The sequence below is a fragment of the Varanus komodoensis genome, unplaced genomic scaffold, assembly GCF_004798865.1.
Source record: "Varanus komodoensis strain SLA01 unplaced genomic scaffold, ASM479886v1 scaffold42, whole genome shotgun sequence".
Lineage (NCBI taxonomy): Eukaryota > Metazoa > Chordata > Lepidosauria > Squamata > Varanidae > Varanus > Varanus komodoensis.
Genome location: NW_025335972.1, coordinates 4,449,579 through 4,469,295, shown reverse-complemented (window position 1 = coordinate 4,469,295; position 19,717 = coordinate 4,449,579). Strand labels below are relative to the sequence as shown.

The 19,717-nt window shown below is 42.0% G+C and overlaps 1 protein-coding gene across 4 annotated transcripts in view; it reads right to left on the bottom strand.

The window, feature by feature from the left end:
• Window positions 1-19,717, bottom strand: part of LOC123030055 (venom factor-like) — a 127,265-nt gene that overhangs the window by 806 nt on the left and 106,742 nt on the right. Inside the window, exons 32-40 of one of the 4 annotated variants that reach the window (XM_044443621.1) lie at window positions 19,462-19,549; window positions 18,330-18,419; window positions 14,690-14,795; window positions 13,720-13,809; window positions 12,730-12,807; window positions 11,593-11,676; window positions 9,425-9,563; window positions 8,339-8,498; window positions 2,048-2,125 (exon numbers count right to left, since the gene is read on the bottom strand). In XM_044443621.1, coding sequence (XP_044299556.1) covers window positions 8,357-8,498; window positions 9,425-9,563; window positions 11,593-11,676; window positions 12,730-12,807; window positions 13,720-13,809; window positions 14,690-14,795; window positions 18,330-18,419; window positions 19,462-19,549 — 817 coding nt within the window. In that variant the 3' untranslated portion in view covers window positions 2,048-2,125; window positions 8,339-8,356. Of the gene's footprint in view, window positions 1-2,047; window positions 2,126-6,974; window positions 7,375-7,815; window positions 8,499-9,424; window positions 9,564-11,592; window positions 11,677-12,729; window positions 12,808-13,719; window positions 13,810-14,689; window positions 14,796-18,329; window positions 18,420-19,461; window positions 19,550-19,717 lie in introns of those variants that run through there. The other 3 variants (XM_044443620.1, XM_044443619.1, XM_044443618.1) reach the window with 3 other exon arrangements.

Below are 19,717 nucleotides of genomic sequence, written 5' to 3'. Positions count from 1 at the left end.
GCAGGGGAGCCTTTTATGCTGGCCTTCAGGGTCTCCAGCTGCACTGCATAATTGCTCCGCAGGTGCTCCTTGTGAGTGTCCAGAAAGGCACTCCTGGTTCTGCAAGCACTTGCAGAGTTATTCAGGCCCTGATCTTGACAAAAAGTATGAGTATCTGATGCATCTTATGCATATGTATCTGCAAAAAAGTATCACGTTAATAGCACTGTTGTTCAGGTGAACATTGTCCTGGGGATTGCTTTGGAGGGCTCAGTGGCAGAGTCCATGCTTTGCATGAGAAAGATTCAGCCCTATCTCTAGTATATGCAGTAGGGCTGGAAAGAACTCGCTCCTAAAATGCTAGAGACCTGCTGCGAGTCCAAGCTGATAGCTATGCATGGTTAAATACAAATAACTGCTACCCCTATTTCCCATATTGAGACAGAGGGAGCAATGGCCTGACTCAAAATATGGCAGCTTCCTATGTTCCTACCTATCATTGCAGCAAGAAACTGACATATTGCTCATGACCTCCTGTATGAGTTTTCATGTGAACCAATTGCTCTGTTTAAAGTGGCGCCCAACCTATGGAATTCACTCCCCAAAGAGGTCCGCCTGGCACCGTCGTTACTGGTTTTTCGGCGCCAGGTAGAGACCTTTTTATTTAAACATCATTTCAATTGTTAAAACATATGATCTGGCCAGGGCAACTTCTTCTTCCTTCTCTTTCTCCCCCTATATTTTTATTTTATACTGATAATTTTAATTTTATATTTGTAAATCAATGTATTTTTTGTATTTTTATATTTAATGGTAATTTATTATGTACTATTGTATTTCAATGTATTTTATCATGTTGTAAGCCGCCCCGAGGTTTCGGCAAGGGGCGGCATAGAAATGTAATAATAATAATAATAATAATAATAATAATAATAATAATAATAATAAAGTCATGGCCAACTGATACAGTGCCAAATCATTCTCTGTTATTTCAATGGGAATGTAGAAACATATATTTCCTCTTTCATTTTACACAGGGGTGGAAATGAATCCTTGAGAAGCACAGGAAGCTCTGCCTGTGCTATACCTGAGAAGATACTACTGCTATACTGTGGATTTTCTGATTTTGGGCTGTACTCATCCTGGGATACTTAGAAGAAGTGGGTAAAACATAGGTATAGGAGGTATGGAAAGAATCACACAGGCTGCTTCTTTGAGAGCAGAAATGTGCCTTGGTGAAGGGAAAAGGAGCATTAGGGGTGGGGGAAGGAGGCTGGAAGTTTACGTGAATTTACCACAAGGCTGATAGGAATGCACCTTTAATAAACATAACATGTTGCAACTGCATGTCTTTGGGAAATTTCCAGGTGTTATTTCTATCCAGATACTGTTGCCAAAAAAATAAGCCTCTTACTGGAAACCAAGTGATAACCAGTGTTTCCCATTTAACTCTTTAGATTTCAAAAGTTGGTTTAATCTATAAACCACTATCTAACTGGCACCTCTGTGCATTTTATACAGAATTTGGCTCCATCTAATGTTACTTGTATCCTATGACATAAACAGAAAATCAACTGGACATAACAAAAAATAACGCTTTTCCCAATGCTTGAATAGCTAGCTGCAAGCCTCCTACACCTGGGAACCTTGGTGGAAGACCCACTGTGATCTTAAAACATGCATTTGTCTATCTACACATTTTAAGTACACACAATGAGGTCCTCAAATTTACATAGATATATCTTCGGACTCACAGGAATAATACACATATTGTCTTCTGACAGATTAAATGTGTCTTTTTCAAGCTTTTTTCACATGAAGTTGGACTTCAAGATAATTTGTGACCTCTTTGGGATTTGATTAGATCCTCCAGACAGCACTGCAGATATGATGAGGGCAGAGGAGCAAAACATCATGGCCTCAGGGTAGCTGCTAAAATGGACTCTAACCTATATTTGATCAGATTTGTCCCTTTTTTCCTCCTAAATAAGAAGATAATACACATTTTTCCAGTAGAAAAGTGTTGACTTATGCAAAAAAGAAACATAGTGTTCCTACCCTGCAATGTTTGAAGCAGTAACTCATCTTTTGCCCCTTCATGCCAGCAGGATTATTTACCTTGACTGCCCACTGGACATGCACTGGACTGATAAGCAAAACAAACAAAGTACCTGTACTCAAAACCATTGCAGAGGTAGAACAAATAGATTTTAAAATATACGTACACTATAAAATAAATATATGGTAGTAAAAGAAAGCCTGGGTAGTCTAGTGTTGGAATATCAGATTAAGACTGAAGACATCTGCTTCAAATTCCTGAAGTTCACTGGGTGACTTTGAGACAGGCAGTAACTCTCAGATTAATCTACTTCACAGGGTTGTTGTGAGAAGAAAATGAAGAGTGAGGAGCCATGCTTGCTGTTCCTTGGAAGAAGGTATGGTATAAAATGAAACAAACTGGTACATTTAAAATGGTGAAGCAACCAGTTAGCACACTGCTAGATGCTGCCCCAACACCCTTAAGAGCTGATACAAATATTTTCCCCATACAGAGAAAATGCCCCTATTGGGAATTTGGTAGATTGTAATGAAAGGAGGACTGCATGAGCTTTCTTTGACAGAAAGGGACAGCTTCTGCAAATAGTCATATAAAAACCTTGGCACCAGGAATTCACACAGTAAGATCAAACAAAATGATGGGTGAGAGGTAAAGAGGATGTGTAAAGACAACCAAGGTCCCATTTGAGACTTCTTTTTACCTAGAGTCACTCTTTCTCTGCTGTCAAAACTAAATGAAGCAACAGCAGCTATAGATATACCCTTGAATGACCAAAATATGACTAAATTGTACAGTAATACCTCTGTTCATGAACGCTTCTGTTTGTGAACAATTTGGTTCATGAACAGAAAGTATGGCAAAATTTTGCTTCCATTCACAAACTCCACATCGGAACACAATCGCAGCCATCTTCCCCACACTGCGACCACGTGTCAGAGTGCATTCGAGCGGGAAAGATGGCTGCTTTCGTGTGGGGAAGATGGTCACGATCGTGTTCCCATGAACACGAACACGGCCATCTTCCCTGCTCTGACACGTGGTCATGGCTTCCTCTAGTCGAGATCACGGTCTCAGACTCTCCCTCCAAACAATAACCTCCTCCCCACCCACCTTCCTGTCCTCCATGCCAGAAGTCACCTCAAGCAAGGTTAGTGTTCTCTCTCTTCATACTGTACTGTACTTTGTTTCATATTTTTGTGGTTAAAAAAATACACATATGGTTCAGAACGGAGTAACCTTATTTACACTGAACCTTATGGGGAAATTTGACTCAGTTTGCAACCAATTCGGTTCGTGACCAGAATTGTGGAACGAATTAAGTTCATGAACTGAGGTACCACTGTATTTATTCTCTTTAAACAACAAGCCAACTTTTAAGTGCTCCAGATGAACTTCAGTCATTTTGCAATACTGGCCTAGCAGGGTTGCAAAGATCCAGATAGTGAGTTCTTATGACAGCCTCAGTTGGTGTATGGCTGTTTTTCTTTATATGTGCACTTCATTACAAGAATTAAATGAAATAATGCAAACTTGCTTCCTTTCATAACAGACATGTTTAAAATATATGACTACCATTCAACACTTGTCGTGCATGGCATGTTGCCTGAGGACCCCTGCAGAGCAGCCTCAGGCTCACAACTACAAAGTGGCCTGCCTCCATGTCTCCAGATCAGCGTCCGTGTCTAAAAGCACTCTATAGCCTTAAGGCATGGAGTTTCTCAAATACATAAAGCAAAGGGATTTGCCTGGAAGAGAAGGTAGCTGTGTGTGTGTGTAATGGCACTGACAGGGGTGAACCTAGCAACACAACAACTTTTTTGCCACTAGTTTGGGCCTAGGTACAATGGCCACTGTGGGACCAGTCTCTGTTTCTTTAGGCAGGGTGGAGGATGACTTCTTAAGTCTCTCAGAGTCTTTACTTTACCATTTGCATGTCCTAGGGCAGGGGTGTCCAACCTTTTGGCATCTCTGGGCCGCATTGGAAGGGAAAAAAAAATGTCTTGGGCCACACATTAAATACACAAACACTAACAAAAGCTGATAAGCAAAAAAAAAAAAAAAAAAAGTCTGTGCATAATTTTTGTGATATCTGCCACCACAGATAAGCAAAAAAGTCCTCACATAATCTTAATTAGTGAACTTCAAAGTAGACCAAATATTTGAAGGTGGTTTCTATCTTCTACCTGTTCAAATACTGAAAGTGTTTTAAGATTATTAATTCATTGTATTTACAGGAGGTAATGTATATCTTTCCAATCAGGCTTTTAGCTATAAAAATGTAAGATATGTAGATAATACCACGGCAACAACAAATTGAAAATTTTCCTGTAAAAGCAGGACTGCAGCTGAACATCAAGGAAACAAAAAACATGACTACAGAAGAATTACACAACTTTAATGTCAACAATGAAGAAACTGAAATTGTGAAAGATTTTGCATTCCATGGCTCAATAATCAGTTCAAGGGGAGACTGCAGCCAAGAAATTAAAAGATTGAGAGTTTGAAAGGGAGCCATGAAGGAACTAGAAAATATTATCATGTGAAAGGATGTTTCATTGGAGGCCAGGGCCAAAATCATCCACGCTATTGAATTCTTGTATTTGTATTTGGAAGCTGGACAATGAAGAAAGCTGAGACAAACAAGATGTGTTCAAAATGTGTTGCTAAAGGAAAGGTTTGCAAATACCCTGGGTGGACAGAAAGACAAACAAGTGGGTCCAGGATCAAATAAAGTTGGGACTTTCCATGGAAGCAAAAATAATGAAACTGAGGCTGCCATCCTTTGCACACATCATGAGAAGACAAAAATGCTAGGGAAAGTCATAGGCAGAGGAAGATGAGGAAGACCAAGTAAGAGGTTGATTCCATGAAGGAAGCCACAGCCTTGGGTTTACAAGAACTGAGTGGGACAGTCAAGGACGGGACATTTTGGATGGCATTCATTAATAAAGTTGCCATAAGTTGGAGAGGACGTGACTACATATAACAACAACAGCTGTCAAACGGGTGCAGAAAATCAATTTATGTTGGCCTTTTCTTAATTGCCATGAAGCAAGAAAACACTTTAAAAGAATGTGTACATTAGTTAATATTAAAGACTATACCATACTGTTGGACGAGTTTCAGTTATTGCGGCCTGAGGAAGTGGAGAAGATGCTTGGCATGGTACGAGTGCCCAACCACCTGTTTACTCAGCCCTTGCCCTTCTTGGCTACTTGCAAAAGCCAGTCACGGCATCGATCCCTGGTCCAGGAGGTTATTAAGGCCTCACTGAGGGAGGGCTGGGTCCCTGCCCCTTTAAAGGATGTGGTGATCAGACCCATCCTGAAGAAGGTGTCCCTGGACCCAGAGGTGGCCACCAATTATAGACCAGTGACCAACATCCGGTTTTTGGGCAAGGTGTTTGAGCTGGTGGTGGCAGGACAACTCCAGGCACTCTTGGATGATACGGATTATCTAGACCCATTTCAGTCTGGCTTCAGACTCGGTTATGGTATTGAATCTGCCTTGGTCACCCTGTATGATGACCTGTGCAGGGAGAGGGACAGGGGAAGTGTGTTCCTGGACTTGGTTCTCCTGGACTTCTCAGCAGCTTTCGATACTATCGGCCATAGTATCCTTCTGGATAGGCTGGCTGAGTTAAGAGTAGAAGGCTCTGCATGGCAGTGGTTCTGCTCCTATTTGGCCAGTCAATTTCAGAAGGTGGTGCTGGGGGACTATAGCTCTGCATCATGGCAGCTTTGTCATGGAGTACCGCAGGGCTCTATTTTGTCACCCATGCTTTTTAACATGAAACCACTGGGAGAGGTCATCAGGAGGTTTGGGCTGAGGAGTCATCAGTATGCCAATGACACCCAGCTCTACCTCTCATTTACATCTACTCCAGGTGAGGCAGTGGCTGTCCTGAACCAGTGCCTGGCCGAGGTAATGGGCTGGATGAGGGCCAACAAACTGAGACTCAATCCAGATTAAACAGAGGTCCTTTTGGTGGGCAGTTCGGGTTTTCAGGTAAGTGATTTTGGTCCTGTCCTGGGCGGGGTTGCACTCCCTCTAAACGACAGGGTCTGCAGCCTAGGAGTGCTCCTCAACCCGGAGCTGTCCCTGGTGGCCTAGGTGAGGAGCGCCTTCCTTCAGCTTCTGTTGATCCAACAGCTGCGCCCTTACCTGGACAAGCACTGCCTAGCAATGGTGACACATGCTCTGGTAACCTCCCGGTTGGATTACTGTAATGCGCTCTATGTGGGGCTGCCCATAAAAATGGTCTGGATACTTGAATTGGAACAAAATAGAACTGCCAGGTTGTTGATGGCCAGCCGTTATTCTTCTATAACGCTGGTCCTCTATCAGCTTCACTGGCTCCCAAATGAAGGCCGAGCCCAATTCAAGGTGCTAGTGCTAACTTATAAAGTCCTAAACAGCTTGGGACCAGGATACCTGAAGGAACGTCTCTTTCCCTATATCCCCCCACGCCCTTTAAGATTGGCAGGGGAGGCCTTGCTCCGGGAACCCTCTTTGAAGGAGGTACAGAAGGTAACTACTTGGAGGAGGGCCTTCACAGCAGTGGCACCCAAACTATGGAATATGCTCCCCGGAGAGGTCTGCCTGGTGCCGACTCTCTACTCTTTCCAAAGCCAGGTAAAGACCTTTTTATTTACTCATCATTTAAATAATTAAATTAATAATTTTAATAAGAAATATTAATCAGTTGCATCTCCTTTCTCTTTTCTTCTTTTAATTTTGAATTGGTTTGATTGAATGTTTAATTGTTTATTATTGAATTTTAATTGTATTTTATATAGTTATTTATTTTGTTTTGAGGCATTCTGAGGCTATGCAAAGGACAGCATAGAAATGTTTTAAATAAATCAATCAATCAAAATGCATTTGTGCAATACAATACATTCTCCACAAATGGAAACATCTAATTACATGTGCTTCAAATGGGGACAGCAGAGGAGAGGCTGGAGGGATATTTTTTTTCACTCATGGAAGACCAAATTTTGTATTAGGCCATCTCTTAATACATGGTTATTGTTTGATATCAGGGCCTTTTTAACTGCTTCTCTAACCCATAGAAGATTATGTATTCCATCTTCAAGATCAGCTATTTCTAACTTCACTCCCCTGTCATTAGCATTTATAATCCAATCTGTGATATAAATCAGGCCTTCTGCATAATAATATAGCTTCAAATTAAGTACTGCAAGGCCTCTTCTCTCCTTTGCATCCTGAAGGATTTTAAATCTAATCCTTGGCTTCTTGTCATTCCAAATAAAAATATTTAATTGTCTCTGCCAATACTGGAGAGCTTTTCCCAGTATGGCAATTGGTATCTTCTGAAAAAGAACATTCAGTTTAGGTAGTACATTCATCTTTACATTCATGAAATTCTTTTCATGCTTTTAGTTCAGTCCATTTTTGTAAGTCTTTTTGGTCTTCATCCACGTTATTTGATAATTGTTTTGAAATAGTGTGTCATTATGTCCCATGATGTTTATCCCTAACATCACAGTGTTTAACTAGGTTTGAAGTTATTTCACTTCCTGAATTTTTTTATACTTTCTTCTTCCTGCTTTGTTACAAATTTTAGTATATTTTTTGTTTTTTTCTTATTGATCATATGGCCTGAATAAAGTCCAAATTTTTCAACGTGCTCCATTATAATCTGTATGGATTGATGTGGATCTAGAATGGTCAAAACTATGTCATCAGCATAGCATTTTATTTTATATTCTTCTCCACCTGTTTTAAACCTTTGAGTTTTGGGTCCTGTCTTATTTTTTTTTTTTGCTAAAATTTCCAATACAGTTGAAAAGAAAAAAATGTGGTACATTGTTGTGCTAGAGACACATGATTTTGTGTGCCTTGGAAACAAGATAATGGACCCTTGATCTGTTATAGAATCTTACCACCTATGGACACTAACACATTGAGATATTTAATTGGAATATAAAATAAGTACACTAAAATGTAAATTACAAATGAAACAGAAATAAGCCATGTGCTGCCACAATTTCCACACATGAAGCAAAAAGTTGAAACTGCATTTGTCCTCTAGCCCTTTGACACAGATTTAAGACTGGCTTAATCATCCATTGCTCTCTCCAGGAAACTTTAGCGGTGTACACTAAAGATGTTCAGGGGGATGGTGAGAGGCCATTAGTTAATAATATACACAAGATGTCACAAAGAAATCGAGTCTTCATTTATTTTATGAACATTATGCTGGGATAAGAATAGAACAGCTGTTAGAAGCTCTTTGTGGGAGATACATTCTTTTGCACATTGGCTCAAACCCACCTTTGTTCGCTAGCAAAATTAGCCCTGACAGCCAGAAAAGGTCATTATACTGGAGAACTCAACCAGGTCATTGCACAGGGCTTGATATTCCTCTTCCTGGCATTCCTTCTGGTCTGGCCATTTCTCGATCCAGGTGTCCTTAGTAATGTAGTAGTTGAGCCTGAAAATGTAAGAGGGGAGGTTTGGCCATGTATATACTTAGCATCACAGGAAGCATAATTTTCTCAGGTGTTGACAAACAGCCTCATGATTTTGCCTGGTGTGTACAGAAATACATGCTGCCTCCTATACGTAAGATTAGGAAGATGCAGCCTGAAGGGAATGAAATGCCCCTCTAAAGCAGGGGTGTCCATTCGCATGTGGCCCAGGATGGCTATGAATGCGGCCCAACACAAAATCATAAACTTACTTAAAACATTATGAGGCTGGGGGTTTTTTTTGCTATTTTGGGGTAACTTGATTGTGCAGTTCTTGAGTTTTGTAGATGACAATGTCATGCCACAATGTCATATAAAATAAGCGTATGCATGCTCTCTTAGGATTATTATGTGAGGACTTTTTTGCTTCTCTGTGGTGGTGGATATCACAAAAGTTATGCACAGACCTTTTTTTCTTTTTGCTCATCAGTTTTCGTTTGTGTATTTAATGTGTGGCCCAAGACCATTCTTCTTCTTTCAATGTGACCCAGAGAAGCCAAAAGGCTGGATACCCCTGCTCTAAAGGTTCTTAGTCAGAGCATCTTATGATCACCCAACCACTGAGGCCAAGATATCTCCCTGCTATGTGGCGCTTAAGCATGCTGTATGTTCAAGTCACCCTAAATAAAGTTATGATTAATCTATACTTTCTCTCAAGGATGGTGAACTTAAGAATCAATCTTCCAAAGAGACTGGCTAAGAAATAGCAACTCATTTTGTCACACTTTATGTTGCAAGTATGTGGACATTCTGCAAAGCTGTATCAGCTGGTTGTGTTTTTCTGGAGCTATGTGGGAACCATGTAGATGTTCACAACAGCCTGCTAAGTATGTGTACAGTGATCTTTTTGTCATGGTATGGTCAACCCTAGCTATGCGTAAATACATACTCATTGTTTGTATGCCACGTATCACTGCCAAGACCCCAAATCAGATAGTCCTTGTTCTCTTCCAGATGCAAAGATTCCTTGCATTTCATGGGACTGATAAATTTGTGGATCCAGTTGCCATGTGGATTTATGTCATCCCCTGGATGAATTGGACAAAGCATTAACGGGTATTTGAATCAATAATCTTTAACTAGTTAAATTGGTAAATGTGTTGAAAAGCTTCTTGAAGGGGAGCAGCTATTTTAAACAGTGACATTAGGATTGAAAGACAGCTTTCAAAGACTATTTTCCTTCTAACAGTGCATAGTAGCTCTGGATGATTAAACTGACAGGTTTTAGATCTCCTTCAATATCTCAAAACATAAAAACACCATCCAAAGACCATAAACCTATATAAGGCTTTCATAGAATGCAAATTAATCCATTTTTAATCCATTGATTCATAGATTGGAAAACTAATGATAATTAACAGTATTATTGTATTAGTTTAATAATATAAAAGTTGCTGTCTAGAAGAACAAGTCCATGTATTTTATTTCACTGGAGAAACAAAATGTGCCTTTGACTTAACTGGGTCATTCAGTGTTTTATTTGTTCAGCAATAAATCTGTTGAACACGTTCAGGACAAATTCTACACATCAGTTTTGCATATTTTCTCTTCAAGCCATTTTCAAAGGGGAGCAGAAGAAAATGCAAAATATGGAATCAAAGTTGACACACATATTCAGGCACCATTATATCATGAATGTCGAAAACCAATTTTGATTCCTGCATCGATTTTAAAGATTGCTAGAAAAGAAGGAAAACACCATAGGCAGCTTCTTACTGGACATCATGCTAAGTCTTCATGGGTTGGTGGTTCACTCAGCAACCAAAAGTACTCCTGACTGGGTTCACACCACACAAAAACCCTTTGTGGATTGCTGCCCTGTCATGTGTTCCCAAACTTTCCCGTTTATCCCGTGTTTCTTGTTTATCCTTTCCCCCGGCAGAAGATTACAAAATCCACTGATGGCCAACTGAAAGCCACTGAAAGCACCTTCAAAGTGCCCATGCAGCACCTTGGAAGGACTGTCAGTAGCTAGCGGATTGCTAAAAAAATATTCAGACATAATGCACCTAACTGGGCTCTTTTTTTCTTTCTGTTTCCTTCTTTTAGCCACTCCAACTGAGTATGGAGGTTTGCAGTTGTGCAAGGGTAGAAACTGCTGCACCAATGTTTGGGTGGGTAGTAACAGCAGGTACCAACCCTGGACATTGACCCAAAGAGATTTCAAATAGCTTGTTCCCCTTTGCTTTCTGTTGGCAATAGTCAAAATGCAAAATGATAAAGCATGAGTGATCTTTGCTTGCAAAAAGGTGTGATTTATTCCTCCTCTGCAGTGAGCTCCTCATCTTCTCCCCCCTCAACAATGCTCAGTGCGGTGTACATTTTGCACTGTTTCTGTAGACTCTAGCTGCTTGAGAAAGTGCATCCTATTTTTTTTCTGGGAAAAGGAGTTTTGACACTTAGATGGGACACAAGGCTATATATGTCACAGTCCAAAAATTCCTAAAGACCTGGCAAACCCCCTTTTAATGTGCATCTAAAGTTTTGGCAGCTAGGTCAGAAAAGGCATGGGGGGTGAGCAGAGTGGAAGAAAAGGAACTTGCTCAAACCTTTCTAATCTGGTGCTGCAGGTTGCTTGATCTGGGTTGAGCTTGCATGTCCCATCGGCTCATGCTTGCTCTGCTGGCTGGATGTCTCACTCAAGCACTCACAGCATGGATGTTGGGGATGGGGTGTTACCAATCAGCCATTCCAAGAAGGTGTTGATTCTCTATCTCTTGTGAATCTTATTTTTGTCCATAACCACATGTATTTGGAAGTTGGCAAGATGAGAGAAAATAGTTTTCTTCTTCTTTCTGTTGAGGTGTATGAGTTAAACAGTTGCTGAGCCTGCTAAACTCAGCAGGGACCTTGTCATACCCGTGACTAGGGAGGGCCTTACCTGAGAGGGCAGGGTAACCCCACTTCCTGGAAAGAATCAATATGATCAAGTAGGAGGCAGGGCCTAGAAGAAGAGGCTAAACACAAGGTGCTGGAATGCCCTGCACAAGATAAAGGAGAACTTCCTCTTGCATTTGTATTCAAGGATTAATTTTCTTCTCAGGAGGGAAATCTTACGTGCTTTAAAAAATTCCAGAACTTCCATGATGAAGTACTTGTAGCTGTTTATTTCTTCTGTTTCAATCATTCTGGTTTTGTACACTTAAAAAACAGAGAAAAAGTATTAGGATGGTTGCGTTCTTTCACCTATGAAGGCCTCCACAGTTTAACAAGCAGACTTGAACTGCTATCCTGTGCACACCTATCTGTGACTAAGCCCCACTGAAAACAATGGGACTTGGGATCAGAGATGGATCTGTCAGTTTTGATTTCACCAAGAATGGCATTGTTCTGTGATCAGGCTTATTCTGTTGCTTTTCTGCATGAGCATGTAATTAAACTAAATCCACAGGGAAATGGGTACTGCATTTTGTATAATGCAGAATTAATGTGCATGTTTTAAATATATGCATTTTAATGCAACCATTGGCCTGGTTTACATTAAACATGTACCCATGGTTTATTTAATCCACAGTTTGTTGCCTTAACCAGGAAGAGTCTGGCAGATGATTGAACTAACTGGACTTTGTTTCTTAGTCCCTGCTTCTGTCTGATTTCTATCCTCCTTTGTTCACTCCCTTCCAGTATTCCAAATGTTTTTGTGTCCTTGTAGTACCAGTATGGCTTGTCTGGACTGCTCTTGTCTGCCATCTCTGTGGTCTGTAGAAACCACTCATGGTTCTGTGTTTGCACATAATGACAATCCATGGTTTAGATGACCCAGAATTTACAGTCCAACAATGGTTTCTTTTTCTGGACTGCTCATGATTAATGAACTATGGTTTGTTAGTGTGGCCACATTTAGTCTGTCCTGTACACAGACTTAAAACTTTACTTTGTTTTGGCAGTGAAGAATTTAGAATCTGCTCATCAATCCATACCTAATTCTAGAATTGCATGTGCTTTTTGTGCTGCATCTGGAGTACAATATATGGCAACAATTCACAATATAGTTACTGCATTGAAAAACAGCAAGGACGAATTGTGTAGCATCATGTGGAGAAAAGTGTGCTTGCCATACAGTAATAAGAGATGGCCATCCTATATGTCAATTTTGGATACTAATGAATGTTCACTAGGAATAGTGCAAATGTCTTGGCTGGACAAACTGCTCCTTCCAGATTTATACAATTGCTCAGTTTAAATGGTACTTACCATAGTTCACTTCTGATTTACAGGCTGCCTTGACTCGTTGCTGCAAACTGATGGACTCCTTCTGTACACAACAGCTTTCTTTGGGACAGAGAGGAAAATAATTAGGAATGGAAGATATTCCTGTGATACTTTATGCTAACTAATTCAGATGTGATAAAGTGATCACTGGGTAGCCAATTTGAAGGTACACAGATGCAGGGCAGAATCTGGTGTTTATAGGCTTTCAGTCCCCAGTAGTGATTATTAGACTGTTTTGTTTAGATCTCTGTGGTACCATGAGTTGCTCTGTAAACTTCTTCCATAGGACTCAGATGGCCTGATTCACACCATGCAGACACAGAGACCTTGGCGTACTAGCACTTGCTTGAATTCTGTGATTCTCCTTTTCCAAGTAGGTATGGACAGATATTGTAAAATCCATTCTATCTCCATGTCAGAGATTGTCAGGTGAATCTGTGATTGTCAGTTGTCATTCTGTTGTCCCTCATTGACGAGTTAGATTCTTTACAAATCTGTTCCTAAGCAAATTTGCAAATTCTTGAAAATCCCTCCAAAGTACACAGATCAAGTGAATTTCCCCCTCAAGTGAATTTCCACATTTTAGTCTATGTGGGAAATGTGCATTTTCAGTCACTGCGTTTTGTTTTGTTTTTGGGGGGATGGGGGGTGGGGTGTCATCCCTGCTGTTGCAAGAGAAATTCCATTTACTAAAATGACCAAAAAGCATCTTTGAGATGGGCTCCCTTTTACTTAAACTGTTCCACTGGGGCCACTCGCCTGTCAATGTTAGTGTCAATGGCTATACTCATAATTTGCAAGGTTAATTAATACATACCCCAAACCACTCTACAGGTAATAGATACAACCTGGATTAAGCACACAGAACCAGGGATAGGAAATTCCATGTTACTCCAAGTTGCAACCTCCAAACGCAACACATCTGAACTTGGGTGAGCAGGAGCAGCACCTTCTCTCCCTACTGTTTCTTACCTACTTTACACCAACAAACATTACCATGACATATATTATTAGGGAGGACAGTTGCTGTGTGTGGATGGTAGAACTTGGTGCATTGTTTATCTGAAAAAAAGGAAAGGGAAGAGGAGGCAGCCATGGTTCATATTTACAAGTCTGTGCAGTTTACTGATTTACAGTGGAGTTCTATATACGCCTACTCAGAAGTAAGGTTCTATTGAGAGTTACTCAGTGGAATAAGGGTTACTTTCAGATAAATGGGATAGGATTACAGCCTCAATTCCTTAGAAGGAAATTCCAAAAAGAAAGTTTGGGGAAGTGCACAAAGTAGTAGCAAATGGCCCATTTCTACCAAGGAGAGTATTAGTGATCTCTCAGCTTAACTGGAAATATAAAGGGGGAGATAGGTCAGGTGCACAAATTTCTCCAACATTATGCTAAACTTGTGAGCTTAAGTTAAACTGGTGGAGGACAGGAAGGCCTGGAGGAATGTTGTCCATGGGGTCGCGATGGGTCGGACACGACTTCGCAACTAACATGCTAAACTTTTAATAGTCATTTTTCCAGCATCCCCTGCAACAACAATGACAGCTTCTAGGCTCTTGGGGATGAGCTGCTGTTGTCCAGACAGAGGTCTGAAGTTCTGGAAATTATTTTGCAGCATAAACAGATCCATACATGAGATGTACCTCTTTAATTACACAGGTTAGTAGGTTAGGCTTGCCACTGCATTCACCAAACCCCTTTCCGGTTTCATTGTTATTAAATCTACTTTTGCATGCTTTTGCAAAGCTGAACTGAATGCTTAATTAAGAATGCTTAATAGCATTCTGACCGACTATTGCTGATGCTCAACACTACCACAGTTATCATGAAATTCATTTTATAGTTGTAAAATGAGAAACAAAGCAAAATGCTTTGGAAACCCAGTCTCCAGTATATCAGTTTTGCAATATATTAAGCAGAACTTATGCTTATGCATTACCTAGAGCATAATAGTTGTAGACCTGGACTGATCCTGGCTGAATGGGATCAACTTCATTATACTTGTAAGCTTTAAATTGAAAACATTCATCTTCTGTGTGAGAAAGCTAAGAGACAGAACAGAGAATAAGCCTTTAGATAAAAAAAATCCGCTTGAGAAACATTTTTATTCTCAACCCTTTCAGTGGGAGGGCTGGGATTTCTGTTCATCTACAGCACTTACATGATCTCACAAAACTGAGTGGCTGCACTCACATATGCCTAATTCTCAGTCAAAATGGCAAGAAAGAAAGCTTGCCCTGCTTGTTGCCTCACTCCTGAAATGATAAATTTTCTAATATTTGACTAGCACCCAATGTACCCATGGGACAAATAACTAATGATGGGAGCAGAAAAGTGACACAGGACTTGTTTCTGGAAGCGACCTCCTAGGCTGACTCCCTCTTTTCCTGTTGGCTTCCTCTTGTCTTCCTTCAGCAGTGAACTTTTGAGACAGTAGTGATAAGGATCCTTTTCTTCCCCTGCCCTATTTTCCCTAGTGGCTGGGCACACTACAGAAGGAAGCATCAGCTGACTGCTGCCTACCATCTGTATTTCCTAAGAATGCTTCAGATCTAGCCCAGAGGTACTCATGGCAGCAGCTGAAGGCCCTCATTAGAAAAAATCACAGCTGCTGATAAAAAACCCTTGCAAACAAAACAAAAGGGAAAAGGGGACTTCAATCTCCATGCCGAGACTGTTCTGACCGGGGCGGCTCAGGACTTCATGGCCTCCATGACGGCCATGGGGCTGTCTCAACATGTCATTGGCCCGACCCATGAACGTGGACACACGCTGGACCTGGTTTTCTCGACGGGGCAGGAAGAAGGTGATCTGAGGGTGAGGAATTTGTGTCTGACTCCCTGTCATGGTCAGACCACTTCCTTGTGAGGTTTGAGCTCGATGGCGGCCTTCCCCTCTGTAAGGGTGCGGACCCTATTGTGTTGGTCCACCCTCAGAGCCGGATGGATCCGGATGGATTCCTGAAGGATCTGAGGGAGTTTCCGGCTGATAAAGCTGGCGCTCCTGTTGATGCTCTGGTTGAACTGTGGAATGGGGAAATGGCCAGAGCTATTGACACGATTGCTCCTAAGCGTCCCCTCCCACTGGTCAGAGCCCGTTCATCCTCTAGGTATACACCTGAATTACGGGCGATGAAGCGGGTTGGGAGATGGCTAGAGCATAGGTGGAGGAAATCTCAAGATGAATCTGACTGAACACACTTAAGAGCCCATTATCAAGCCTATGCTGTGGTGGTGAGGGAGGCGAAGAAGAAATTCTTCTCCACTTCCATTGCCTCCTCACAGTGCCGTCCAGCAGAACTTTTTCGGGTGGTACAGGGGTTGGTACATCCAGGCCCTGTGAAAGATCCTGTACCACCCTTGATAACCTGCTGTGACGAATTTGCCCAGCACTTTAAGGAGAAAGTCGCTCAGATTCATCACGAGCTGGACTCCACTAGTGACTCAGATTCCTTAGGGGTGGTGCCAATGTTACCGTCTGGTCACATATTGTTGGATGAGTTTCAGTTATTGCAGCCTGATGATGTGGACAAGGTGCTTGGACAAGTACGTACCACCACCTGTTTACTGGACCCTTGCCCGTTGTGGCTACTGTCCAAAGCCAAACACGGGATTGGTGCCTGGATCCTGGAGGTCATCAACGCCTCTCTGAGGGACAGCCGGGTGCATGCCCCTCTAAAGGAGGCGGTGGTCAGGCCGGTCCTAAAGAAGGCATCCCTGGATCCAGAGATGGCTGCCAATTATAGACCGGTGGCCAACATCCCATTTTTGGGCAAGGTGTTGGAAAGCGTGGTGGCGGGACAACTCCAAGCTCTCTTGGATGAGACTGATTATCTGGACCCATTTCAGTCCGGCTTCAGACCCGGGTATGGTACTGAATCTGCCTTGGTCACCCTGTATGATGACCTGTGCAGGGAGAGAGACAGGGGGAGTGCGTCCCCGTTGGTTCTCCTGGACCTCTCAGCAGCTTTCGATACCATTGATCATGGTATCCTTCTGAATAGGCTAGCAGGATTGGGAGTAGGAGGCACTGCTTGGGAGTGGTTCCACTCCTACCTCGATGGCCGATTCCAGAAGGTGGTGCTGGGGGAATTTACCTCTGCGCCATAGCAGTTATGCCATGGAGTTCCACAGGGGTCCATTCTTTCCCCCTTGCTATTTAACATCTACATGAAACTGCTGGGAGAGGTTATCAGGAGGTGTGGGCTGCGGAATCATCAGTATGCTGATGATACCCAGCTCTACCTCTTGTTTTCCACCAGTCCAGGTGAGGCAGTGACTGTACTGAAGTGGTGCCTGGCTGAGGTAATGGGCTGGATGAGGGCCAATAAACTGAAGCTCAATCCAGACAAGACGGAGGTCCTGCTGGTGGGTGGTTCAAGCCCCTGGGAAGGTGACTTGGATCTTGTCCTGAAAGGGGTTGCACTCCCTCTAAAGGACAGGGTCCGCAGCTTGGGAGTGCTCCTTGACCTGGAGCTATCTTTGGAAACTCAAGTGACAGCAGTGGCGAGGAATGCTTTCCATCAGCTTCGGCTAATCCATCAGCTGCGTCCCTACCTGGAGGATGACTGCCTAGCGACAGTGATGCATGCATTGGTTACTTCCTGGCTGGATTTCTGTAACACGCTCTACGTGGGGCTGCCCTTGAAGATAATCCGGATACTTCAGATGGTGCAAAACAGAGCAACCAAGTTGCTGACGGGGACTGGACTTTATTCTCATATAATCCCAGTCCTCTACCAGCTTCACTGGCTTCCCATCGAAGTCCGGGTTCAATTCAAGGTGTTGGTAATCACCTATAAAGCCCTAAATGGCTTGGGTCCTGGTTACCTGAAGGAGCGCTTACATCCATATTTGCCCAGTTGGCCCCTGAGATCGGCAGCAGAGGCCCTCTTCTGGGAGCCCTCCGGGAGAGACATCAGGAAGCAAAGTACCCGGAGGAGGGCTTTCTCTGCGGCGGCGCCCCATCTGTGGAATGTGCTCCCCAGAGAGGTCCGCCTGGCACCGTCATCATTTGTTTTTCGACGTCAGGCTAAGACCTTTTTATTCAAACAATATTTTAATAATGTTTAATATTTATAGGTTTTAATTGTGCAGCCGGGGTGTTTCTGGATTTTAACTGTATTTTTACTATATTTATTTATTTGTGTGAGCCGTCTCAAGGATATTTAGCAAGGGGACAGCATACAAAAACTTTAAACAAACAAACAAACAAACAAATAAATAAATGTGGGAGGGGTATGGTACTTCAGTGGGCATCATGGAAAAAAATTCAGAGGCATGTGGTGTCTGCTGACACCATGTTGCCCAACCCAACCCCACCCAAGAAAACCTCACTACTGAAAGAGAAACAGGTCAAAACCCCAACAATACACAAAAGGTCACAGGTAGCTCACTCCTGTTATTGGGCAATGCAAAACACAGCAAAGCATTAGCTTTTCAGTATACATATAAGGCCTGATGTAGTTGGAGATTACTCATGAAGTTAAAACACTTCCTATAAGTTAGGAAAATATATTCCATGCCCTTCAGCCCATATAGACCTGGCTGAGGTACACAGCAGTCTTATTTCCTCTTTACCTTATCCAAATAGAGGAGGAAGTTGTCTCTTTCAGAAAGCACATTGTCAATTTCAGACCTGTTGATATATCTGCCCACTCCTTCAGAAAGCTAAATGGAGAGAGAAAGCAAGACAAACATTGTTGGCAGCACCCGGAGCTGCAGCAGGATACACCAAATCAAGCAATCCCAGAGGACTGCTTGCAAAATTTTGCTCTAGCAAAATGCAAAAGCAAGTTGGAGATGCCTGCTCAAAAAAAGTATCTGAGAGATTTTGAGAAGGCAACGAAAGTGTCAATAAGAACAGAGAAATTGCCAAGGAAGTTACATACAACCATATAGTGCAATCAAGATCTGCCCTGGCCTAATCTACTTTGCACATCCATAAGCAGAATCAATTCTTCACATGTGGTCTTTTTTTGGGGGGTATATGCTATAAAAGTTTGTGCCATATTATATTTGTCTTTTAGGTGCCACAGCACTTGTTGTTTTTACTATCCCATGTCACAGAGCATGGCTTAGAATCAGCCCCACATTGAATATAGTTAATTGTCCATGAAAATGTCTTTAAGTTACAGGATTATGGCCACACTATTCATATTTATACAAAAATGGTTTGTCCCTTTCAGAGAATCAGCAAACTTGCAATCAACAGTTTGCTACATGCCACATGATCATCCAAGTCCCACTCAACTGCTATAATGGAGGGGCCCAGCCTAAGTTGTTTTTACACACTTCCTATTTCGTCTAAGTAACCTTGTACAGAAGAATATCCCAGTGGTTTGTGTCCCAGTAAGGGTCAGAAGGGTCTATCTCCTTCTCCGTAGCCCAAATTTGCACCCCAAGACTGTTGCCAAAGAAGACTTATAATTTTGCCTCATGATAATGTAGTCTTTGACAGTGGAAGCTACATGATGGCAGCTTTGGCAAGGGCCACAGTTATACAGGCATCTGTCTGCAAGGAACTGGTGTACTATTCTCTGTTGCATCTAAACCTAGTAAACAGGGAGCACTCAAAATTAGCCTGATCTCTGTCCTGATCAAAAACTTTCCACTGGCTACAGTGAATTTTCTTGTCCAGGTCGAAAATAAAGAAGTTGTCCAGTATTTTACAGGAACAACTTAGACAATCCCTGCACTGAACAGGACTTACCTTCCTAAGGTCTTCAGGATCAGGTACAAAACCAGCAAGCATGGAGACATCAATGACTGTCATTGGAGCATCAACTTGACCAAGATATCTAAAATCAGGGATAGAGCAAAAACTGTCTAAAAGATAGTTTCCATCATTTCTTGAAGGAATTTATTAGAACTGAAGAAATGTTTTACTGGTTTATATTAGAAAACCCATGAGTGCTGCTTTGCCAGGTCATCTAGGCATTCTGAATACTTGTAGAAATTAAAGCCAG